This window comes from Hypanus sabinus, chromosome 1, assembly GCF_030144855.1.
Source record: "Hypanus sabinus isolate sHypSab1 chromosome 1, sHypSab1.hap1, whole genome shotgun sequence".
NCBI classification, from domain to species: Eukaryota; Metazoa; Chordata; class Chondrichthyes; order Myliobatiformes; family Dasyatidae; genus Hypanus; species Hypanus sabinus.
The window spans coordinates 89,813,110-89,837,500 of NC_082706.1; the positions used below are offsets into that span (position 1 = coordinate 89,813,110).

Genomic DNA, 24,391 nt, shown 5'->3' on the forward strand with positions numbered 1-24,391 from the left:
ACTATATCAAAGAGGCATAAATGTACTGTGTACCTAGGAACAACATCACCTATCTGTTCCCCTCCAGCATCCAGACCTGAAAATGTGCTTCTGGTCCTTCAATTCACCTTGAACCTCCCTACCCAGCACAGTTTCACAAGAGTGGCAGCAGTGGTTCAATAAGGCAGCTTCCCAAGCAGGAATGGGCAATAAATGCTGATATTCCAGACAAGGAGACAATATTCCATCATAGGGCCTTGTAGATGCAGAAAAATCCTTGCAAATATTTGGATCCTAAAATGTAAGTTGTAAAAAGCACTGTTACATTTGAGTGGGAAGTAGGAGCTAATTGCAAGTATTGCAGAGCTTGTAACCTAAATGTGTGTTCCAGTATATCAGAATTGTAAGTAATTGCTGCTTTGGGACAATTTTATCCTTGATTAGAGTGCCTCTCTTCAATAATTGACTTGGGTATTGGTCTGGCTGCACCTGGGGTTATGTGAGCAGTTTCTGCCATTGGATAGGGTCCAGAGGAGATTCACAACAATTATCCCAGGAACAGTAGGGTTAATGTTTGAGAAGCGTTTGATGGCTCTGGGCCTGTACTCACTGGAGTTTAGAAAAATCGGGAAGGGGGGTGAATCTCAATGAAATCCATTGTATATTGAAAGGCCTAGATAGAATGGATGGGGTGATGATGTCTCCTACAGTGGGGGAGTCTAGGACCAGAGGGAACAGCCTCAGAATTGAAGGATGTCCCTTTAGAACAGAGGTGAAGAGGAATTTCTTTAGCCAGAGGGTGGTGAATCTGTGGAATTCATTGCCACAGACAGCAGTGGAGGCCAAGTCACTAAGTATATTTAAAGTGGATGTTGATAGGTTCTTGATTAGGAAGGGTGTCAAAGGTTAATGGGAGAAGGCAGGAGAATAATGTTGAGAGAGATAATCAATCAGCCATGATAGAAGAGCAGAGCAGACTCAAGGGGCTAAATGGCCTTATTTTGTTCTTTTGTCTTAAGGTTGAATTGATGTGTTTAAGAGGCTCCTATATAGGCCCACAAATGTGCAGGGAATGGAGGGGCATGATCACACGCAGGCAGAAGGGATCAGTTTATCCAGGCAAAACCTTTGGCACAAATATCAGCAACAATGAATCAGATTCTGAATTGCCACACCAAGCCATGATGTGATTAGTAAGGAAATTCTCAACAGTGCATGTGTAGAAGTTTGTTGGGCTGTTTCATGACAAGCTGAACCTCCTTAAACTCCTTAGAAAGTAGAGGTGCCAGAGATTTTTTTTTTGCCTGTTCTGGTTGGCAGAGGGAACTACAGGTCCTTAGTTACTGACCTGGAGGGAGGGAACTAAAGGTGCAAAGCTACTAATGCATATGGGGATAACTACAGGTCCAAAGGTACCAAACCCTAAAGGACTTGATAACTGCAGATTTGATGTGCTGTGAGATGATACAAAAATTCAAAGCATAAAGTTTAATCAGATATCCATATTGAGCTTGAAGGAGAATTAGAATGCAGAAGTTGAGGCCCAGTGGCCGGAACCCCAACTCTGCGAATTTCTGTAAGTCAGCAAGGGAAGTTGAAGGCCCAGTGTTTACGTATCTGATGCACCATCAATAACTCACACTGAGACGTAGGCGAGATATCGGCTTTTATTGACTGGAAGAAGGAACCAGGAGTGAGTGTCTATCATACAAGGTCCTGGAGACTGAGGCCGATCTTCAGGCCGCAGGTCTCCTTTATACAGGGGCCTGTGGGAGGAGCCACAGGAGCAGTCAGCAGGGGCGTGTCCCGACAGGCACATAGTTCACCACATTCACCCCCCCTTCGTTTGAAAAAGTCCTCATGTAGCGAAGGTTCTTACAAGTCAAGCCGATCAGGCGGTCGAATCTGTCGCTGCGATCTACGTAGCACTGGCTGTGACCGCATAGGTGCCGGCAACATTGGCGATTGCACAGGGGACGGGGGTTGCGCGTGTTCTTGCCCACTAGGCGCCGGTGATCCCTCATGCATGTGCGAGGCGCCTGGTATAAATGCGTACGAAACGCCCGGTATACAAGTGTCGTGAGGAGTCTGTGTAGGGCCTGGTGAGTACGGTGTCACCTCTGGTGCAGGGTTCACAGTTACCGGAGAGCCTTCAGGGTAGTGGTCTGCTGCACCTGCGGGTGCCAGGTCGCGGATGGAGACCGTGTCCTCCCGCCCATCAGGTAAGACCACGTAAGCATACTGGGGGTTCGCATGGAGAAGGTGAACCCTCTCCACCAGCGGGGAGTATTTATTGCTCCTCACATGTTTCCGGAGCAGCACTGGCCCCGGGGACGTCAGCCAAACTGGTAGGGTGGTCCCAGTGACAGACTTCCTGGGAAAAGAGAATAGGCGTTCGTGAGGGGTGGCATTGGTGGACGTACATAACAGAGAGCGGATAGAGTGCAGTGCCTCAGGGAGGACCTCCTGCCATCGAGAGACCGGCAACCCTTTGGACTTAAGGGCTAAAAGTGTGGCCTTCCACACTGTGGCATTCTCCCGCTCTACCTGGCCATTACCCCGGGGATTATAACTCGTGGTCCGACTGGTAGCAATGCCCCTAGCTAGCAAGTACTGGCGCAGCTCCTCACTCATAAAGGAGGACCCTCTATCACTGTGGATATAGCAGGGATACCCGAACAGAGTGAAGAGCTGGCGCAGGGCTTTTATGACGGACGTGGCAGTGGTGTCGGGGCAGGGGATGGCAAAGGGGAACCGTGAGAACTCGTCAATAACACTGAGAAAATAGACATTGCGGTCAGTGGAGGGAAGGGGGCCCTTAAAGTCAACACTCAGGCGTTCAAAAGGGCGGGTGGCCTTGACAAGTTGTGCCGTGTCGGGACAGTAGAAGTGCGGTTTGCACTCGGCACAAATTTGGCAGTCCCTGGTCATCGTCCTGATGTCCTCCAGGGAGTACGGCAGGTTCCGAGCTTTCACAAAATGGTAAAATCGGGTGACCCCCGGATGGCAAAGTTGTGCATGAAGGGCGTACAGCTGGTCGAGCTGTGTGCTAGCACATGTTCCCCGGGATAGGGCATCAGGGGGCTCATTGAGTCTGCCAGGCCGGTACAGGATATCATAGGTGTAGGTGGAGAGTTCTATCCTCCACCGCAAAATCTTATCATTTTTGATCTTGCCCCGCTGTTGGTTGCTGAACAGGAACGCAACCGAGCGCTGGTCAGTCAGCACAGTGAATCTTTTGCCAGCAAGATAGTGCCTCCAGTGCCTAACAGCCTCCACTATGGCCTGGGCTTCTTTCTCCACCGCGGAGTGCCGAATTTCAGAGCCTTGGAGGGTGCGAGAAAAGAATGCTACTGGTCTGCCTTCCTGATTAAGGGTAGCAGCCAGAGCGAAATCGGAGGCATCACACTCCACTTGGAAGGGAGCGGTCTCGTCCACTGCATGCATCGTAGCTTTGGCAATGTCCGCTCTAATGCAGTTGAAGGCCGCGCAGGCCTCAGCAGAGAGGGGAAACGAGGTAGACTTGACCAGGGGGCGAGCCTTGTCTGCGTAATGGGGGACCCATTGGGCGTAATAGGAAAAAAACCCCAGGCACCGTCTGAGGGCCTTGAGAGTGGTGGGAAGAGGGAGCTCTAACAGGGGGCGCATACGTTCGGGATCAGGCCCAATAACCCCGTTTTCCACGACATACCCAAGTATAGCAAGGCGGGTGGTACCAAAAACACACTTGTCCCTGTTATAAGTAAGGTTCAGAGCTGCGGCCACTTGGAGAAACCGTTGGAGGTTGGCGTCGTGATCTGGCCTGTCATGACCACAGATGGTGATGTTATCCAGATAGGGAAATGTGGCCTGCAGTTGGTACTGGTCCACCATCCGGTCCATTTCCTTCTGGAAGACAGAGACACCATTCGTGACACCGAAAGGGACGCGCAGGAAGTGATAGAGCCGGCCGCCCGCCTCGAAGGCGGTGTAGGGGCGGTCCTCTGGGCAGATGGGGAGCTGGTGATAAGCGGATTTCAGATCTATTGTCGAGTACACCTTATACTGAGCAATCTGGTTGACCATATCCGCGATGCGGGGTAGGGGGTATGCGTCAAGCTGCGTAAACATATTGATGGTTTGACTATAGTCCACCGCCATCCTATTTTTCTGCCCAGTCCGAACAACAACCACCTGGGCCCTCCAAGGGCTTGTGCTCGGCTCAATGATCCCCTCCCTGAGCAGCCGCTGCACCTCCGACTGAATGAAGGCCCGGTCCCCCGCGCTGTACCTCCTGCTTTTGGTTGCCACAGGTTTACAGTCGGGGGTCAGGTTGGCGAACAGCGGTGGGGGAGGGATCTTGAGAGTGGAGAGGCTGCAAGTGTCGGTAGCGCAGCTGTTGGCCTGGTTCTGGATGGGATGTGTGTGTCCGTGTGTGTGTGTGGTCAGTAGCGGGGTATGTGAAGAAGTCCCACAAAACTGAGGATTCTTGACAGTGAGTGGTGGGAGGGGCCCGTCGTATACCATAGTCACACTTTCGAGATGGCTCTGGAAGTCCAGCCCCAATAGCACAGGTGCACACAGATTAGGCATGACCAGCAGTTCAAAGTCCCGATATTCTGTGCCTTGCACCACCAAAGTCGCTACACAACCCGCCCGGATGTCTGCGGACTGCGACCCAGAGGCCAAATGGAACCTCCGACTGACCGGCCGCGTTGCAAGTCCGCAGCGTTGCACTGTGTCCGGGTGAATAAAACTCCCAGTGCTGCCCGTGTCAAACAGGCATCCAGTCCAATGCCCCTCCACCTGGATGTCCATCATGGACCTTGCAAGCTGGTGTGGGGCGCTTTGGTCGAGAGTCACAGTGGCCAGAGTTGGATCGCCGTCGGGGTACCCGGTCAGCATCGGAGGGTCGGGGGCGGGGCATGCTGACGCCGACAAAGATGGCCGCTCACATCCGGGGTACCCGGTCAGCATCCGAGGATCGGGGGCGGGGCGTGCTGACGTCGACAAAGATGGCCGCCCACATCCCGGCATGCAAGATAGCGGCCCCCACGTTTCACCCGCAGCGCTGCACTCCGCTCGAGGTTGAGACTTACAGACCTTGGCGAAGTGGCCCCGCTTTCCGCAGCTGGAGCAGGTCGCTTCTCGCGCTGGACAGCGTTGTCGAGGATGTTTCTTTTGGCCACAGAAATAACAAAGCACGAGTTTCTTACGGGCCACAGCCGTGGTCTGGGTCGGGGAGCTCGTGGAACGGCGACTGGCGGCGGCGTTGGCGAATTCGCTCCCGGGAGCCGGCGGTGGCGGGGTCTGAGGCGTCCACGAAACCGGCGGGGAATCGCGCGACTGGACAGCGTCGGCGTTATGCCGCGCAGCTTCTAGAGCGTTGGCCTTCTCTATCGCCGAGCTTAAGGTAAGATCCGAGTTCTCCAGCAGCCGCTGGCGCATGTACACTGACCTCAGTCCCGTCACAAAGGCGTCTCGCACCAGCAGCTCCGCATGCTGTTCTGCCGTGAGCGTCTTGCAGTCACAAGCTCGGACGAGTGTCTGTAGTGCTCGGAGAAACTCAGCGCACGATTCGCCAGGCCGCTGTTGCCGGGTAGCTAAGCGATGTCTTGCGTAGACGGTGTTCACCGGCCGCAGGTACTGTCGTTTGAGGGCGTCCAGTGCCCCTTCGTAGGTCGGCAGGTCCCGGATAAAGGAGTAAACTTTGGAGGAGACCCTCGAGAGTAGGATTCTGTGCATAACGGCGGGTTCAGTCGCACGAAGCTCCGCCAAGTACGATTGGAAGCATGCAAGCCAGTGTTCAAAAGCGAGAGCTGCGTCAGGGTCTTGAGGGTCCAAATCCAACCGGTCCGGACGCAAAACGGGTTCCATGTTTTAAAACTTCCAGTCAATAAAATTGATGCACCATCAATAACTCACACTGAGACGTAGGCGAGATATCGGCTTTTATTGACTGGAAGAAGGAACCAGGAGTGAGTGTCTATCATACAAGGTCCTGGAGACTGAGGCCGATCTTCAGGCCGCAGGTCTCCTTTATACAGGGGCCTGTGGGAGGAGCCACAGGAGCAGTCAGCAGGGGCGTGTCCCGACAGGCACATAGTTCACCACAGTATCCACGAGTCCACTGGGGGGTGAAGTTAGAGAGCTCTGTATGTGTGAGGGAGGTACGGGGCTTGTTTTGCTTTGTTGCTTGTATACTCTGTTGTGTTTGGTGTTGTTCTGCCAAACATTATGGGCAAGCTATGTTAGCACCGGACTCTGTGGTGACACTTGTGGGCTGCCCCCAGCAGATCCTTAGGTATGTAAGCTATTAACATAAACAACACATTTTACTGTTTGTATCGATGGACATGTGATAAATAAATCTGAATCTAAATGGTCTAAGTGAAATCAAAACCACTAGATTTTGTCAAGGATGTTTCCTTTGCCGCTACTAATCCCTATATGGATTTGCTAAAGCCTGGAACTCTTCTGCACTGAAAAAATGGGTACAACACATCCAAATCATTCTCTCTTGTCCATACTGCACCAACCACTGCCACTGGCTATAAATGTGCAGGAGCAGTGTGTGGTTAAGTGCCTTGCTCAAGGACCCCACACGCTGCCTCGGCTGAGGCTCGAACTAATGACCTTCAGGTCGATAGCCCAAAGCCTTAACCACTTGGCCACGTGCCAACACGTGGCTGTTCCTCATTGTCATTTGTTTTAAATAGGAAATTACCTACTGGAAATAAATAAGCAAATAAATAAGGATTTGAAGAGATTACTGTAATTTAAGGAAAAGGAAATTCCAACTCGGAGGATATCTCTTCCATCAAGTCTGGTTAAGTTTATTTTCAGTAGTTAGCCAGCTTTAGATGAGTTTAGTTTCCTGCAATAGAAAAGGTTACAGTTACCTCAACTTTCACTACTTGATATTGACATTGACATCCGCTGACCACAATCATGTCTGTTAACCCCCCCCCATTCCCCACCAATTATTGTGTTAATGATACCCCACCTCACACTGTTTTTACCCCAGCCCACCACAAGACTGTTCCAACACAAAACACACAAAATGCTGTAGGAACTCAGCAGGCCCGGCAGCATCTATGGAAAAGAGTACAGTCGACGCTTTGGCCTGAAATGCCCACTGTACTCTTTTCCATAGGTGCTGCCTGGCCTACTGAGTTCCTCCAGCATTTTGTGTGTGTTGCTCAGAATTCCAGCATCTGCAGATTTTCTCTTGTTTGTGACAAGCCTGTTCCAGTGGGTTGGTGTAGCCTGTAATGAATCAATTGAAAGAACTACAACTTTATTTTCTAGAATAATTCCAAAGCTGCTGTTAGACAACTGATGATGCTCCACATAGTATATTAGAGAATATACTGACATAAAAAGATCTGAATTGGCATGAACAAAGTGACAATGGCCTAAAATTAGCAGTGGGGCACTTTCAAGTCTTCAGCTACAGCTGCCTTGGTAGTTAGTGTCCCAGGACTAAAGCAACTCACATTTTAAGACCATAAAACCATAAGACGTAGAAGGAGAATTAGGCCATCTAACCTGTTCTGCTACTCCATCAAGGCTGATTTATTTTCTCCCAACCCCATTCTGCCCATAACCATTGATACCTTTACGTATGGGAGGCCACATATAATATATATGTAAGGTGCCTATGACATAGTTCCCACAAACACAACAGCATGGAAATTTTTCTTTTGTCACTGTTCTACAATTTTGTAATGTGTGGCTGTCAGAAAGGCGACATTTATTTTATTTACTGCATCATGCACAGAGAAATGTGTGCTTTGAAGATATTTATGCTAGCCTATTGCGCACGTGGACTGCGGACAGTGTTTCTAAGTTTCAGTGTGATTTTTTTATTTAAAGATGTAGCATGGTAACAGGCCCTTCCAGCCAACAAGACTGCGCCACCCGTTTACAGTCGTGATCAATTATCCTACTAACCCGTGCATCTTTGGGAAGTAGGAGGAAACCGGAGCACCTGGAGGAAACCATCAGGAATATGGGGAGAATGCACAGTCTCCTTACTGACCCTGGCAAAATCGAACCAGGTACTGCACCGTACGGTGGTCTACTCCACAGTCATGATATCAGACATAAGTGTTCTCCTACAAACAGACCTCTGTTAAGATTTGTAGTAGTTAACTGCTCCTAATATCCTACTGAGACATGGATGCCTAAAGAGTTGTCCATAAGGATTATGTTGGCAACCTTACTCCGATGCAGTGGAATTCCCCTATACACTGCCTCCATGATACCCCACCTTACAGTGATTGCTTCCTCCTTCTCTCTCTAGCCAATCAGACACTTCTCCCAATTCCCCCCCCCCCCCACTGAACAAAGCAGCAGTGATGCAAGTGGAGGACCAAGCCTCGTGCCTAGTTGCTCTCTTAATCTATCATTATAAACCATGCTGTCTAATCCAGGAGGCATCCTGGTGAATCTCCTCTGCACTCTCTCTGAGGCTTCTACATACTTTCTAAAATGAGGCGGCTAGAACTGAACACAATACAAGTGTGGTCTAACCAGGGTTTTATAGAGCTACAACGTTTTGGGCCAGAGGAGCCGTTAAAGTTTGAGGCAATATTACATTTGTGGCAGGAGTCAGAATTCCTTACAATATCCATCTAATCTAGCACGTCCATGTCATTTAAACTAGAGATTCTATGTCTATACTGAAATGTAAGATATTTCAGAATATATCAAATAATTACTGGAAAAAGCCTCGTCACTGCAGTTTAATATAGTTATTGCAAAGTCTACTCTTTCTGCATTCTTCAAAGAGACAACTTTGATATTCAGAGTAACACAAACAAAATACTGGAGGAACTCTGCACATCAGGCAGCATCTATGGAAGGGAATAAATAGTTAACGTTTTGAGCTGAGATCCTTCATCAGGACCTGATATGAAAGGTCTCAGGGATGGCTTTGACATTCAGATTAACATGCACAAAATGCAGGAGGAACTCAACAGGTTCTAGCATCTATGGAGGGGAATAAATAGTCAATGTTTCAGCCCCAGACCCTTCATCAGGGCCTGATATGAAAGATCTAAGCCTGAATTGTTCCTCTCCATAGTTACTACCTGACCTGCTGAGATCCTCCAGCATTTTGTGTTTGTTACTCTGGATCTTTAGCATCTGCAGAAACTCTTTCACTTATGATTTTAATATTTAAAATCCATTCCAATGGCATGAATTCCATTCCTTCCTTCCAAGAATGAAGGTGAATGACCAAAAGTGTTTTTTTCCATCTCAACAAACTCTTGTGCAAGCCATCCAAAGTCTAGTTTGCATTACTCAATACTGGGCAAGTTCACTTTGGACTCGCTAGTGGTAATAAAACAGTTTTGAATATTTAGATTATTCACTTAAGTTGTTTGGTGCCATATGGTATTTTGAAGAGCCTGTGAAAAAAAAGTTAACTTACTATAAAGTACCTGTAGGGGAAAGTAGGCAGCGCTACAAGATAAATTATTACTGAAGACACTCTCACACAGTTTGATGACCCAGAACTCAAAAATGTCACTGAAGACTATTAACTGACAATCTAGGACCAGAAAGCTCAGCCTCAGAATAGACGGATGTCCCTTTAGAACAGAGATAAGGAAGAATTTCATTAGTTGGAGGGTGGTGAATCTGTGGAATTCATTGCTACAGACTGCTGTGGAGACCAAGTAATTAGGTATATTTAAAGTGGAGATTGATAAGGGTATTCATTAGTAAGGGTATCAGAGATTACAGCGAGAATGCAGGCGAATGGGGTTGAGATGCATAATAAATCAGCCATGGTGGAATGGCAGTGCAGACTAGATGGATAGAATGCCTGATTCTGTTCCTATGTCTGATGGTCTTATGCATTAAGAAGATGCAATATTGCAGGCTGCATATATGTAACCTGATGTATTTGGCCATTAGCAAATATATTTATCATTTCCATTGAAAAGGATTATCAGCAAACTTTCTGTCTAGGGATGGGCTTTGAAGTTGCAATTTTCTGGTTAAGTATGGGTAGTGCTACACTACTTCAGGGGAGAGGGAGGGGAGAATCAATGTAGTAATGAAGGGAAAGGGAGAGATTGAGAGACTGAGAAATTTAATACAGGGCACAGGCAGAATTCTCAATCCTAAGACTGATGAATTTTAAAGTTTACCTGCATTTGTAAATGTAGATATAGGTTCTTGCTGCATAGCCTTTTGTCTTAAAATCAGTGCCTTCTCCCTATCCAGTGCCTCCACGTATTTAGACAAAGACCAGGAAAACTGCAGAGGATAAAGTAAAAGATTTTACATTGGCTTACTTTTAAAGGAGCAACCTTTTCTACTGTATGACCATCATTATTGATGAAATGTGGTGTAGGGAAGTGTACGGTAGCAAGAATAAAGGCATAGACAATATTCTAAATGGGGAGAGAATTCAGAAATCAGAGGTACAAAGGAACTTGGGAGTGCTTGTGCAGGATTCCCTAAAGGTTAACATCTAGGTAGAGTCAAATGCAAATGCAATGTTGGCATTCATTTTGAGAGGACTAGAATACAAAAGCAAGGATGTATTGCTAAGGTTTTATAAGGCATTGACCAGACTGCACTTAGAGTATTGTGAGCAGTTTTTGGCCTCTTATCTAAGGATGGATGTGGTGGCATTGGGGAGTGTCCTGAGGAGGTACATGTGAATTAAAGGGTTAATGTATAAGGAGTGTTTGATGGCGCTGGGCTTGTATTCACTGGAGTTTAGAAGTATGGGGGGGGGGGGGGTCTCATTGAAAGCCTGAATATTGGAAGGACTTGACAGAGTGGACATGGAGAGAATGTTTCCGATATAATAGGAGCATCTAGGGCACAGTCTCAGACTAAAAGGATGTCCTTTTAGAACAGAAATAATGAGAAATTTCTTTTGCCAGAGTGTGGTGAATCTGTGAAATTCATTGCCACAGACAGTTGTGGAGGACAAGTCATTGGGTATATTTAAAGCAGAGGTTGATAGGTTCTTGATCAGTAAGGGAGTCCAAGGTGCTCCCTGACCTGCTGAGTTCCTCCAGAATTATGCATGGAATACGGAGCGTGTGAGTTATAGAGACCTTGAAAGTGAGTCTGTAGGTTGTAGAATCAGTTCAGCATCGAGTTGAGAAAAGTTATCCACACTGGTTATGGAGCCTGATGGTTGTATGACAATACTGTAAATAACTGCTCCTGAACCGAGTGGCGTGCGACCTTTTTTAATAAGCAATTAAGTATCAATTGCCAACAAGCTTCTTTAATCAGAGAACCTGTTCCTCTTGCTGAGAGTCACTTGGTCACTTTGTCAGAGCCACCTTATGCTCAAATACTCCCGCAACCACTGTACATAGAACGGTCTAATCCACCCTTGTACATTGTTTTTATAGGGTTGCTTTTACATTTATACCTAATGTGTTTTTTTTATTGTATTCTTTATGCTTATTGGTGTTTCATTATGCTCATCAGATCTGGAGTAACAACCACTTTGTTCTCCTTTACTCTAGTGTACTGAAGAATGACAATAAGCTACCTTCAGTCCTGAAAGTTATACTATATTTTATGCATTGGACTGTACTGCTGTTGCAGAACAACTCATTTCACAACATATGTTAGTGATAGTAAGCCTGTTTCTGATGGAGTGCAGAGCCAGAATGGACACCTGACACCTGTGGTGAGGGCACCTGCAGAAAAAGGGTGATAGAGGCTTGTTAACTGCAGTTGTTCTGTTTGGAACGGATAAATAAATAAGGTAAGTGAAGACAGAGGAAAGGGAGAGCAAGAAAAAAACAAGAAAAAAAAATCACTGGAACTATAAAATATAAACTAGAGAAGCAAAGCATTAACAAACACAAAATGGCGGAGGAACTTAGCATCTATATAGAAAAATAAATAGTCGACATTTCAGGCTGAGACCCTTTATCAGGACTGGAAAGGAAGGGGTAGAAGCCAGAATAAGAAGGTGGGGTGGGTGGGGAGCACAAGTTAAATGATAGGTGAGACCGGGGGGGGTGGGTGGGGGGCGGAGGATGGATGGGTGGGGGAGGTGGATGGAGTGAGAAGATGGGAAATGAAGAGGGAAAAGGTAAAGTGCTGGAGAAGAAGGAATCTGATAGGAGAGGAGAGTGAACTGTGGAAGAAAAGGGAGGAGGGACACTTGAGGGAAGTGTTGGAGATGAGAAAGGGTAAGAGGGGAGCCAGAATGAGGAATGGAAAAAGAGAGAATGAGAGTGGGAAAAATGACCAGAAGTTAGAGAAATCAATGTTTATGCCATAATGCAACATTTGCAAATGATTCATGTTGATTAATTAGTGGAATAGCATGTTTGTCATTTAAGGACAGGTAAAATGTACTAGGCTGAAGCTCCCAAGAGTTTAGTAGACTGAACAGTGACCTTGATAGGTGCAATGATTTTTAAGGAACTTGACAGGGCCAGGGTAGAGCTAGTGACTCCCCAGCTCAGAGTGTCTAAGACCATAAGACATAGTTTCAAGGTAGGGCATCAGCAAATCAGGCCAGAGACAAGAAATTATGTCTTCACCCAGGTAAGGAGTCTTGGGAATTCTCTACACAAGAGGAAGGTGGAGGCTCAGTCCCTAAGTATCTTCAAGATAGAGATGGATAGATTTTTAAACACTAATGGAATTAAGGGATATGGGGCTAGTGCAGGAAAGTGATCTTGAAATAAAAGGACAACCATGATCTTGTTGAACGGTGGAACAGGCGTCAGCAACTAAGTGGAAATTCTTTATATTTCATATGTTGGTCTTTTGCTGAAAATCTGAATCGAAAGTAGAATGAAGGAAATATTCAGCAAGCCAGGCAGCATCGACAGAGGAAGAAACATAATGAGGTAATCTAGTGGAGAGGAAACTAGAGTTGAGGCATCTCAGAAGCATGAATGTGGAAACTAACAAAATCAGAGGGACTATAGAGCAGCTGGACAAACAGGAAGAATGGAATAAAGTCCTTGCAAGTTGCAAGGTGGGAAGACAGATTTTAAATGGTATTGGCTGAACTTCAAAGTAAATTTACTATCAAAGTATGTATACATCACCATATACTACCCTGAGATTCATTTTCTTGCAGACAGTCACAGTAGTACAAAGAAATACAGTAGAATCGATGAAAAACTGCACACTAAGTCTGACAAGGAACCAATGTGCCAAAGAAGAGAAACCGCAAATGCAAATAATAATGAATAAATAAATAATACAGAGAACATAAGTTGAGAATCCTTGAAACTGAATCCATAGCTTGTGGAATCAGTTCAGAGTTGAAGTAAGTGAAGTTATCCAAGCTGGATCAGGATGAATGAAGTAAATACTTCTTCCTAAACCTGGTAGCCATTACGCATGGTCCAGATATTATCAGAAAACCAAGCAGGTAATAAGAATATTATTCTGTAATTTCTTACCTTTTGGCCATGACTTTGAACCTGTAGAGAAAATTTAAAGAAAAAGTAGTTCAGTGACTGATTTTTTTTAACTGTTCATGCATTTTCTTGGAGATTATTGGTCCAGAATTTGATTCAGAAGCCTCCCAGTATGGTTCAGGAAATAGTGCCTAAAATGATCCAACAATTCTGAGGTGACAACTTGCATTATTCCAAAACCTGCTGACGTCTGCCAGCTAATCAGTGGGATTTATACACCCAGTGGCTGTAATGTCATCAAGCTGGCTCAATAGCCAATCATGTTAAAGAATACTCATATGCAGAAATTGGGTGGTGGGGTGGAAGTACATCTCTACCAAAGAAGGTGTAAGGCGCTCTTTCCCTCCACTAGTCTGCAGGTCACCCTCGGGCAAGGTGTAGGCACCCGCTTAACCCCCTGATCAGGGTCACGTAAAGCCATGGGAGCAGATGGTGCATATCACCATTCCTGGTTATGTGACCACTGACACTAGGCAGACAATCTCTGAAGAGTATTGATAATGATTGGGGTCACCCATCTTGTAAAGACACTGCCCAGAAGAAGCCAATGACAAACCACTTCTGTAGGACAATTTGCCAAGAACAGTCATAGTCATGGATAAACCATGATTGCCCACGTTATACGGCATGGCACGTAATGATGCAGAAAATTCCAAAGCTGTTTGAGAGTTCTTGCCATTTTACCTGACTCTAAGAAAAACTAATTTCACTTGAGTGTAATTACGTTGTCACACAGATATTTCTAAGAATAAGCTTTGAATTTACTCATGTTTATGGTGTGATTTTTATTTTACATGGATGCAATGTTTAGAAACTTAGATACAACTTGCTTTGAGATTTCCTACATAGGAGAATTTTTTTTAAGTGATTGATCTATTGTAAGACAAAAAGCATACTTAGACTATAAAGAGCTAAGTTAGAAAATCTGAATACTTTTACAATGAATCAAGCTTGTATAAATCTTAAATTCAGACCAGTTTAATTGATCTTAACTTGACTGCTGGAAAAGGCAAGCCATATTTAATCACTAGAGAGGAATTTTGGGCACAAGAGGTTCTGCAGATATTAGAAATCCAGAGCAACACACACAAAATGGTGGATGAACTCAGCAGGTCAGGTAGCATCTATAGAAAGGAATAAACAGTCAATGTTTCAGGCCAAGACCCTTCATCAGGACTGTAAGTGAAGGGGAAAGAGGCCAGATTAAGAAGGTGGGTGAGAGAAAGGATTACAAATTGGCAGGTGGCAGGTGAACCAGGTGAGGGAGAACGTGGGAGGTGGGTGAGGGGATGAACAAAGAAGCAGGGAGGTGATAGGTGGAAGAGGTAAAAGGCTGAAGAAAAAGGAATCTGATAGGATAAGAGAGTGAAGTATAGGAGAAGAGGAAGGAGGGAAGTAATAGGCAGGTAAGGAGAGGCAAAGGGTAAGAGGGGAGCCAGAATAGAGAATGGAAAAAGAGAGGAAAGGGAGGGGGAGAAATCACTGGAAGCTGGAGAAAATGATATTCCTGTCATCAGGATGGAGGCTATCCAGACAGAATATGAAGTGTTGCTCTTCCAACCTGAGAGTGGCCTCATTGTGGCAGAAAAGGAACCCATGGACCAACATTTCAGACTGGGAGTGGGACGTTGAATTGAAATGGATGGCTACCAGGAAATTCTGGACAGAGAGAAGGTGCTCGAGGAAGCGGACCTCCAATTTATGTCATGTCTTACCAATGTACAGGAGCCTGCACTGGGAGCACCAGATGCAGTAGATCACCACAATAAACTTACAGATGAAGTGTCGCCTCACCTGGAAGGGCTGTTCGCGGCCTTGAATGGTGGTGAGGGAGGAGGTGTAGGGGGAGGTGTAGCACTTGTCCCACTTACAGGGAAAGTGCCAGGAGATAGATCAGCGAGGAGAGATGAATGGACAAAGGTGTTCCACAGAGAGCAATCTGAGTGGAAAGCAGAGAGGGGTACAACCCAGTTGAAGATATATTGATAGGTTGACTGGTTATGGTAAATATGACCTTTATGTATGGGTGGTGGAATTAAGGAGCAGTTGACTGGGCAAAAGTGGGGGATGGGATTGATAGGGTTGCTCTGAGGGCCAGCATTGGCAATGATGGGCATAATTGCCTCATTCAACAACATAAGGAAATAGATGAAAGTTCACATCTTCATCTCCTTGCATAAATCAATTAGTAAGGGCACAAAAGGTTATGGGGACAAGACAATAGAATGGGGTTCAGAGGGATAGTAGGTGAGGGAGAACGTAGGAGGTGGAGGAGGGGATGAACAAAGAAGCAGGGAGGTGATAGGTGGAAGAGGTAAAAGGAATGATGGAGCAGATTTGATAGGTCAAATGGCCTAATTCTGCCTCTATGCCTTATGGTAACCGATTTTCAACTTAATCTTTAAGTTCAGTACTTAAGCACTATAAAACTTGACAACCTAACTCTTAAAGTCAGTAAATTTTCAGACTTTTTAATAAATAAACATAATTATTTCCAGTTCTTTGCATTATGAGAAATTATTAGTTACAACAGCTTCTGATGAGCATTTAATTCTCAGGACTGAGATGGATCTCATCTGTTCTTCACCTCTAAACTATTGTTATTGGTGTTCTGCTTTGTCTCTTACATCTGGTCTATCTTTCTCAAATGCTCAGATATCTCCCCAAGTACTGCACCTGTCCAGAGAATCTAGCACCTTTGCTGTTCAATGCTTCTCCATCTGACATCATCACCTTGTTAAAAAGAAATAACTTGTGATAAATAAAATGGAATCTGTGTTTAACAATATAACGACTAGTGCATTTCAAACTGATATTTGTAAAATGCTATATTAATGTGGTCAGTTGATTTTGGACTCAATGGGTAGTATTGCCTCCTCTCACACTGTAATGATTCTACGGTCAAATTCAGTGCCATCTTATGGAATTAAACCATGGCCTGGAAATTCATCACACGACACATCAAGCTGGTAGACAACAAATTAATTCTGATTTTCCTTTGAGACTTTGCCTCTGCTAATTTCAGATGTGTAGAAGGCTTAGTGCGCTGCAGATTTGATCCAACAAGGATGAAGTCAAAGAGTGGTGATTTTAAACATTTGTATATGGAAGGGACAACCAGGCACAGCTTGTCTCAAATCTGAGGATGTAATTTCCTTCAAATCTGGCCTGACTTTAACTCACACTTATAGTTGTGCCTCTTAAAGCTCAGTGCAGCCAGGTTCCAGCTCACTCCCCCATCCTGCGTAATGACATGCATAAAAACGATGGTATCCAGGCCAGTGCTGCATCCACTGGACACCAAGTGTGCATGTCAATATGAGTCAATGCCTTATTGAGGACCTAGAAGTAAAACTTCAGGCATCATACACTCCCATTGAGTCCCAAATCAAGCTTCACAAAAGATTCTCCATGAAAATTATTGCAAGCCACAAGTAAACATTATATCACTCATTTTCATTTAGACACTTTTAGTCTCAGTTCAACACCAATTGCTTAGAATAAGCATTCTTTTCTATCAACATGTACAAAATGCTTCTCCTACATCGTATTCTCCAATCACACCTTTTATTTCTTGTCCCGTAACCCTCCCTCTTGTCATTTAAATCCACATGCCCTCTTCTCATTACTAACATCAGGGAGGAGGTTTAGGAGCCTGAAGGCGCACACTCAATGTTTTAGAATGAACTTTTTCCCCTCCACTATCAGATTTCTGAATGGACAATGAAGCCATGAATATTACCTCACTATTTTTTGCTCTCTTTTTGCACAATTTATTTATTTATTTTTATATATTGTACAATTCTCATTGGATTGACATGGAGAGGATGTTTCCTATATTGAGGGAGTCTAGGACCAGAGGGCACAGCCTCAGAATATAAGGATATCCCTTTAGAACAAAGATGAGAGAAATTTCTTTAGCCAGAGGGTGGTGAATCTATGAATTCATTGCCACAGATGGTTGTGGAGGCCAAGTCATTGGGTACATTTAAAGCAGAGGTTGATAGGTGGAACTAATACTTCTAGTTGCGTATATTTCAACGCAGGGTGTATTGTAGGAAAGGTGGATGAGTTTAGGGCATGGATCAACATGTGGAGTTAAGTCATTGTAGCCATGAGTGAGAATTAGTTACAGGACGGGCAGGACTGGCAGCTCAGTGTTCCAGGGTTCCATTGTTTTAGAGTGGGAGTGATTATAGGGGAGGGGTGGCATTACTAGTCAGGGAAAATGACACAGCAATGCTCAGACAAGACAGGCTGAAGAGCTTGTCTACTGAGGCCGTATGGGTGGAACTGAGGAAGAAGAAAGGGATGATCACGTTAATATGATTATTTTCTAGACCACCCAACAGTCAGTGGGATTCAGAGGAGCAAATTTATAGAGAGATCACAGCCTGTTGCAAGAGACATAAGGTTGTGATTGCAGGTGATTTTAACTTTCCACATATTAACTGGGATTCCCACACTGTAACAGGGCTGGAGGGGATTGAATTCATCAAATGTGTTCATGAAGGTTTCTGTCATCAATTTACAGAGATTCCAACAAGAGAGGGAGTGATACTAGATATCCTATTAGGCAATGAAACAAGGCAGATGATAGAAGTTTGTGTAAGAGGAAAACTTTGCATTATAATGCCATTAGTTTCAAGATACTTATGGAGAAGGATAGGTTTGGTTGTCAGGTTGAGATTATAAATTAGAGACAGGCCAATTTTGATAGTCTCAGAAAGGATCTGAGAAGTGTGGATTGGGACGGGCTGCTTTCTGGCAAAGGTGTACTTGCTAAGTGGGAAGCCTTCAAAAATGAAATGTTGAAAGTACAAAGCTTGCATGTGCCTGTCACAATAAAAGGGAAGAATATGGAACCTTGGCTTTTGAGAGGTATTGAGGCCCTGGTTAAGCACGACATCCTCATAAGGTGCATATCTCAGAAGGAGCAAATGAGGTACTCAATGAGTATAAGAAATGCAAGAGAACACTTAAGAAGGAAATAAAGAGAGTGAAAAGAAGACATGAGGTTGCTTTAGCAGATAAAGTGAAGGAGAATCCCAAGGGCTGCCACAGATATTAAAAGCAAAAGGATAGTAAAGGACAAAATTGGTCCTCTGGAAGATCAGAGTGGTCATCTATGCATGGAGCCAAAAGAGATGGGGAAGATCTTAAATGGATTTTTTTGCATCTGTATCTATAGAAATGAGGCAAAACCGCAGTGAAGTCATAAACCATGTACAAATTTCAGAGGAGTCAGAAATCCCCAGAGCCTGACAAGGTGTTTCCTCTGACCCTGTGGGAACCTAGTACAGAAATTGCAGGGCCTAGCGAAAATATTTAATACATTCTTAGTCATGGGTCAGATGCCAGAGGACCGGAGGATAGCTAATGTTGTTCCATTGTTTAAGAAAGGCTCTAAGAATAAGCTGGGAAATTGTAGGCTGGAGAGCTTGATGTAAGTGCCGTAACTGGAAGATATTCTAAGGGACCAGATATATGAGTATTTGGATAGACATGGACTGATTAAGGATAGTCAGCATGGTTTTATGTTTGTTAGGTCATAGCTAACCAATCTTATAGAGCTTTTAGGGGAAATTACCAGGAAAGTTGAAGGCTAACCAATGGATGTTGTTTGCAGGCACTTCATCAAGATCTTTGATAAGGTCCCACATGGAGGGTTGGTCAAGAAAGTTCAGTCACTTGATGTTCAGGAAGTGGTAGCAAATTGGATTAGACATTGGCTTTGTGGGACAAGTCAAAGAGTGGTTGCCTCTCTGACTGGAGGCCTGTGACTAGTGGTGTGCCACAGGGATTGGTGCTGGGTCTGTTGTTGGTTGTCATCTATATCGATGATCTAAATGATATTGTAGTAAACTGGATCAGCAAATTTGCGGCTGACATCAAGATTGACCATAAGACAAAGGAGCAGAAGTCTGCTATTTGGCCCATCGAGTCTGCTCTGCCATTTTATCATGAGCTGATCCATTCTCCCATTTAGTCCCACTCCCCCACCTTCTCACCATAACCTTTGATGCCCTGGCTCCTCAGATACCTATCAATCTCCACCTTAAATACACCCAATGACTTGGCCTCCACCGCCACCCGTGGCAACAAATTCCACAGATTCACCACCCTCTGGCTAAAAAAATTTCTTTGCATCTCTGTTCTGAATGGGCGCCCTTCAATCCTTAAGTCATGCCCTCTTGTACTAGACTCCCCCACCATGGGAAACAACTTTGCCACATCCATTCTGTCCATGCCCTTCAATATTCAAAATGTTTCTATGAGGTCCCCCCCTCATTCTTCTACACTCCAAGGAGTACAGTCCAAGAGAGGTCAAACGTTCCTCATATGTTAACCCTCTCATTCCCGGAATCATTCTGGTGAATCTTCTCTGAACCCTCTCCAATGTCAGCACATCCTTTCTTAAATAAAGAGCCCAAAACTGCACACAGTACTTCAAATGAGGTCTTAGCAGTGCCTTATAGGGTGACTGAGGGTGTAGTGAACAGCCAGGAAGACAATCATGGCTTGCAGTGGGATCTGAACCAGCTGAAAAAATGGGCTGAAAAATGGCAGATTGAATGTAATGAAGACAAGTGTGAAGTGTTGCACTTTGGGAGGACAAACCAGGGTAGGACTTAACAGTGTCAGTAGTAGGACACTGAACAGTGTGGTAGAACAGAGGGATCTGGGAATACAGATACATAATTCCTTGAAAGTGTCATCACAGCTAGGTAGCAACTTAAAGAAACATTTTGGCACATTGGCCTTCATAAATAAAAGTACTGAATACAGGAGTTGGGATGTTACGTTGAAGTTGTATAAGACATTGATGAGGCCTAATTTGGAGTATTGTTTGTAGTATTGCGGGCCTAATTGGTCAACTACCTACAAGAAAGATGTCAATAAGATTGAAAGAGTGCAGAGGGATTTTACAAGGATGTTGCCAGGACTTGAGGACCTGAGTTATCAGGAAAAGTCGAACAGGTTAGGACTTTATTCCCTAGAGCATAGGAGAATGAAAGGAGATTTAATAGGGGTATGCAAAATTATCAGGAGTGTAGATAGGATAAATGTAAGCAGGTTTTTTCCACTTACTTTAGGTTGAGTGAAACTGGAAATAGAGGTCATGGGTTAACGGTGAAATGGGAACATGAGGGGGAACTTATTCCCTCAGAGGGTGGTGTGGGTGTGGATCAAGTGGCCAGTGGAAGTGGTGGATCTGGGTTCGAATTAAATAGTTAAGAGAAATTTGTATGTGTATATATGGATGGGAGGGTTATGGTGGGCTATGGTCCAGGTGCAGGTCAAAGCGACTAGGCAGATTAGGGTGCCTAATTTTTGTGTGTTGTACTGTTATATGACCCTTACACTCTAAGATTCTGATTCTTGTCATCCATCTTGTCACCAACCTCATCCTCAATCTATTGTTTCCTTATTTTAAAAAATCTCTTAGATTTCTAGCTTCGGTTGAAATGTCCTCAAATTGACACACTGGTTTCAATATGAACTCTCCTCAGGCTGGAGAGCTGGATGGGGTTATAGTGGGGTCTTAAGAACCTTCAAATAGGGATAGACTGTTTCCATCCCTCCATTTATGCACCTCCTGCCATTATCATGATGGTCTGCGTGAAGGATTGGAGGGAGGCAAATATTGTCCCCTTGTTCAAAAAAGGTAGTAGGGATAGTCCAGGTAATTATAGACCAGTGAGCCTTACATCTGTGGTGGGAAAGCTGTTGGAAAAGATTCTTAGAATAGGATCTATGGGCATTTAGAGAATCATGGTCTGATCAGGGACAGTCAGCATGGCTTTGTGAAGGGTAGATCGTGTCTAACAAGCCTGATAAAGTTCTTTGAGGAAGTGACCAGGTATATAGATGAGGGTAGTGCAGTGGATGTGATCTACATGCATTTTAGTAAGGCATTTGTTAAGGTTCCACACAGTAGGCTTATTCAGAAAGTCAGAAGGCATGGCATCCAGGGAAGTTTGGCCAGGTGGATTCAGAATTGGCTTGCCTGCAGAAAGCAGAGGGTCATGATGGAGGGAATACATTCGGATTGGAAGGTTGTGACTAGTGGAGTCCCACAGGGATCTGTTCTGAGATCTCTACTTTTCGTGATTTTTATTAACGACCTGGATGTGGGGGTAGAAGGGTGGGTTGGCAAGTTTGCAGACGACACAAAGGTTGGTGGTGTTGTAGATAGTGTAGAGGATTGTCAAAGATTGCAGAGAGACATGAATAGGATGCAGAAGTGGGCTGAGACGTGGCAGATGGAGTTCAACCTGGAGAAGTGTGAGGTGGTACACTTTGGAAGGACAAACTCCAAGGCATAATACAAAGTAAATGGCAGGATACTTGGTAGTGTGGCGAGCAGAGGGATCTTGGGGTACATGTCCACAGATCCCTGAAAGTTGCCTCATAGTTAGATAAGGTAGTTAAGAAAGCTTATGGGGTGTTCGCTTTCATATGTCAAGGGATGCAGCTCTATAAAACTCTGGTTAGGCCACACTTGGATTACTGTGTCCAGTTCACTATAGGAAGGATGTGTAAGCATTGGAAAGGGTACAGAGGAGATGATGCCTGGTTTAGAGAGTATGCATTATGATCAGAGATTAAGGGAGCTAGGGCTTTACTCTTTGGACAGAAGGAGTATGAGAGGAGACATGATAGAGGAATGCAAGATATTAAGAGGAATAGACAGAGTGGACAGCCAGCACCTCTTCCCCAGAGCACCACTGTTCAATACAAGAGGACATGGCTTTAAGGTAAGGGGTGGGAAGTACAAGGGGGATATTAGAGGAAAGATTTTTACTCAGAGAGTGGTTGGTGCATAGAATGCACTGCCTGAGTCAGTAGTGGAGGCAGATACACTAGTGAAAATTAAGAGACTACAAGACAGGTATATGGAGGAAATTAAGGTGGGGGGTTAGATGGGAGGCAGGGTTTAAGGGTCAGCACAACATTGTGGGCCGAAGGGCTGTACTGTACCGTATGTTCTATGTTAAAACATCTTGGACAGGTGGAAAATGTTAGTAACATAAGTAAATCAGACTCTCAGAGTGGGCCAAGAGGTAGGCAGATGTAAAGTTTGCTGGCCAATACTCCCAAGGTTTAAGTAACTGAACTGAAAGCAGCCTTCTCTGGGAGATTAGGAGGCAGGAAGTAAGAATTTATGGTACTGATTATTTCAATGCTCTTTGTTCAAAACTAAACCTTAGACAAAGTGAGGTGCAATTACAAACATTTCCAGGTTGTTTTGTTTGTCATTGAGGTTCAAGTAGTCATCATCACAGCTTGTCACACCAGACAGCCAGCCACTCTAATGTTGTTTGGTTGATGTTGAGCAGGTCAGTGTCAGCTAAATCAGGTGAGAGTGGGCAGTTGCGCAGAACGTGTTCAATGTTCTGCACCCTTTCACCACACTCACAGGATTTGCTGGTCTTTAAACCCCACTTCTCCATATTGTCTCCCGTCCTACAAACTCCCACTCTTGCTCAGTTGAGAGTGCACCACTTCTGTCTGTCGAGCAGTGCCCCGTCTGGCAACATTTCTGTGGGGTCTTGCACTGTATTGTTTGGTGGGGTTCTGGCTTCTGTTTGTTGCCAGAAGTCAATCCTGTATGTTCGGGGGGATGTTCCGTGTGGTAGTTCCTCCACTGTAGCAAAGCTTTTCCTCGATCTTAGGCGGTTGGAAACTGGCACATGATGATGTAGTGGGTGCTGTGGATCCAAGTTCTGTTTACCTTTTTCAATTTTTGTTGTAGTCACACATATGTCTGGTGCAGTTTCTATATCAGACTGCACTATCCAGGTATGGTTATCCTGGAAGTGACAATGGTCAGTGAGGTTTGATAGTGCAGTGCCTATCCCGGAATGAGAGAGGATCTCGTCGAAATCTATTGAATATTGAAAGGCCTAGATAGAGTGAATGTGCAGAGGATTGCTTCCTACAGTGGGGGAGTCTCAGTCTGGAGGGCACAGGCTCAGTTCAGAGGGATGTCCATTTAGAACAGACATGAGGAAGAATTTCTTCAGCCAGAGAGTGGCGAATCTATGCAATTTATTGCCCAGCCTGCTGTGGAGGTCAAGTCATTGGATATATTTAAATCAGAGGTTGATTGGTTCTTGATTAGTAAAGGTGTCAAAAATAATGGACAGATGGCTGGAGAATGGGATTGAGAGGGAAAATAAGTTAGCCATGATTGAATGGCTAATTCTGCTCCGATGTCTTATGTCTTATGATCAGATACTTAGCTGCTATCCTTACTCCCAAGACCCTTGACCTAGCCATCCCTCCTGAGGCCATATTATTCCTATTTTCTGAAATTATGATCTCCTGAGAGTTCCAGAGAAGACCCTAATCTCCTTTTGCCCCTGCCCACCAACAACCTGTCAACACCCTCAAAAACCAGGCCCCTCTCAGGCTAGGGCCATTGACCCTGTCTCTTCCCCAGCTGAAGCAGCTCCTGTCACAGGCGCAACATTTTCATTCTTGGTAGAGTGAAAAATCTCAACTGCAGACATGGCTGAATGTTGTAGAGGCAGACCCACAATGGAAAGATTGCTGGAACCCTTCCACATGAGTGCATGGTGTACCTGTAGCAGCAAACTCCAGATTCTATACCAGGCTCTCGCAGGATCACTTGTGCTGTGGATCGAACTGAAGAGCTCCCTTCCCTCCCTCTTCTCCCTGTTGCAATCAGCAGCCTCTTATCTCATCCAAACCCACCTCCTCCCTCCATGCATTGCCAGGACATGTATTCCGATTGCTTGCTGAAGCTTTCTTTCACTCAGTAAGTTTCAAGCCAATGAAATTATATTATTATATAACCCGAGCTCTGAAGTCTAGGTATGTGAAATCACTGAGGATGTCTGGGCACCATGTCCTTCTTGTCAGCCTTAACCAGTCTGGCTATTCTCCACTGACCTTTCTCATTTACAAGGTGTTTGCTCACAGAACTGATGCTCACTGGCTGTTTTTCATTTTTTGCACTG

General features: G+C 44.9%; 1 protein-coding gene across 1 annotated transcript in view; it reads right to left on the bottom strand.

Annotated features, from left to right (window-relative positions):
* Window positions 1–6,741: 6,741 nt before the first annotated feature.
* The window catches only part of LOC132395275 (regulator of G-protein signaling 22-like), a 126,147-nt gene continuing 108,497 nt past the window's right edge, over window positions 6,742–24,391 (bottom strand). The window contains exons 25-27 of the mRNA XM_059971626.1: window positions 13,383–13,403; window positions 10,125–10,233; window positions 6,742–6,835 (exon numbers count right to left, since the gene is read on the bottom strand). Coding sequence (XP_059827609.1) covers window positions 6,828–6,835; window positions 10,125–10,233; window positions 13,383–13,403 — 138 coding nt within the window. The 3' untranslated portion in view covers window positions 6,742–6,827. The remainder of the gene's footprint in view (window positions 6,836–10,124; window positions 10,234–13,382; window positions 13,404–24,391) is intronic.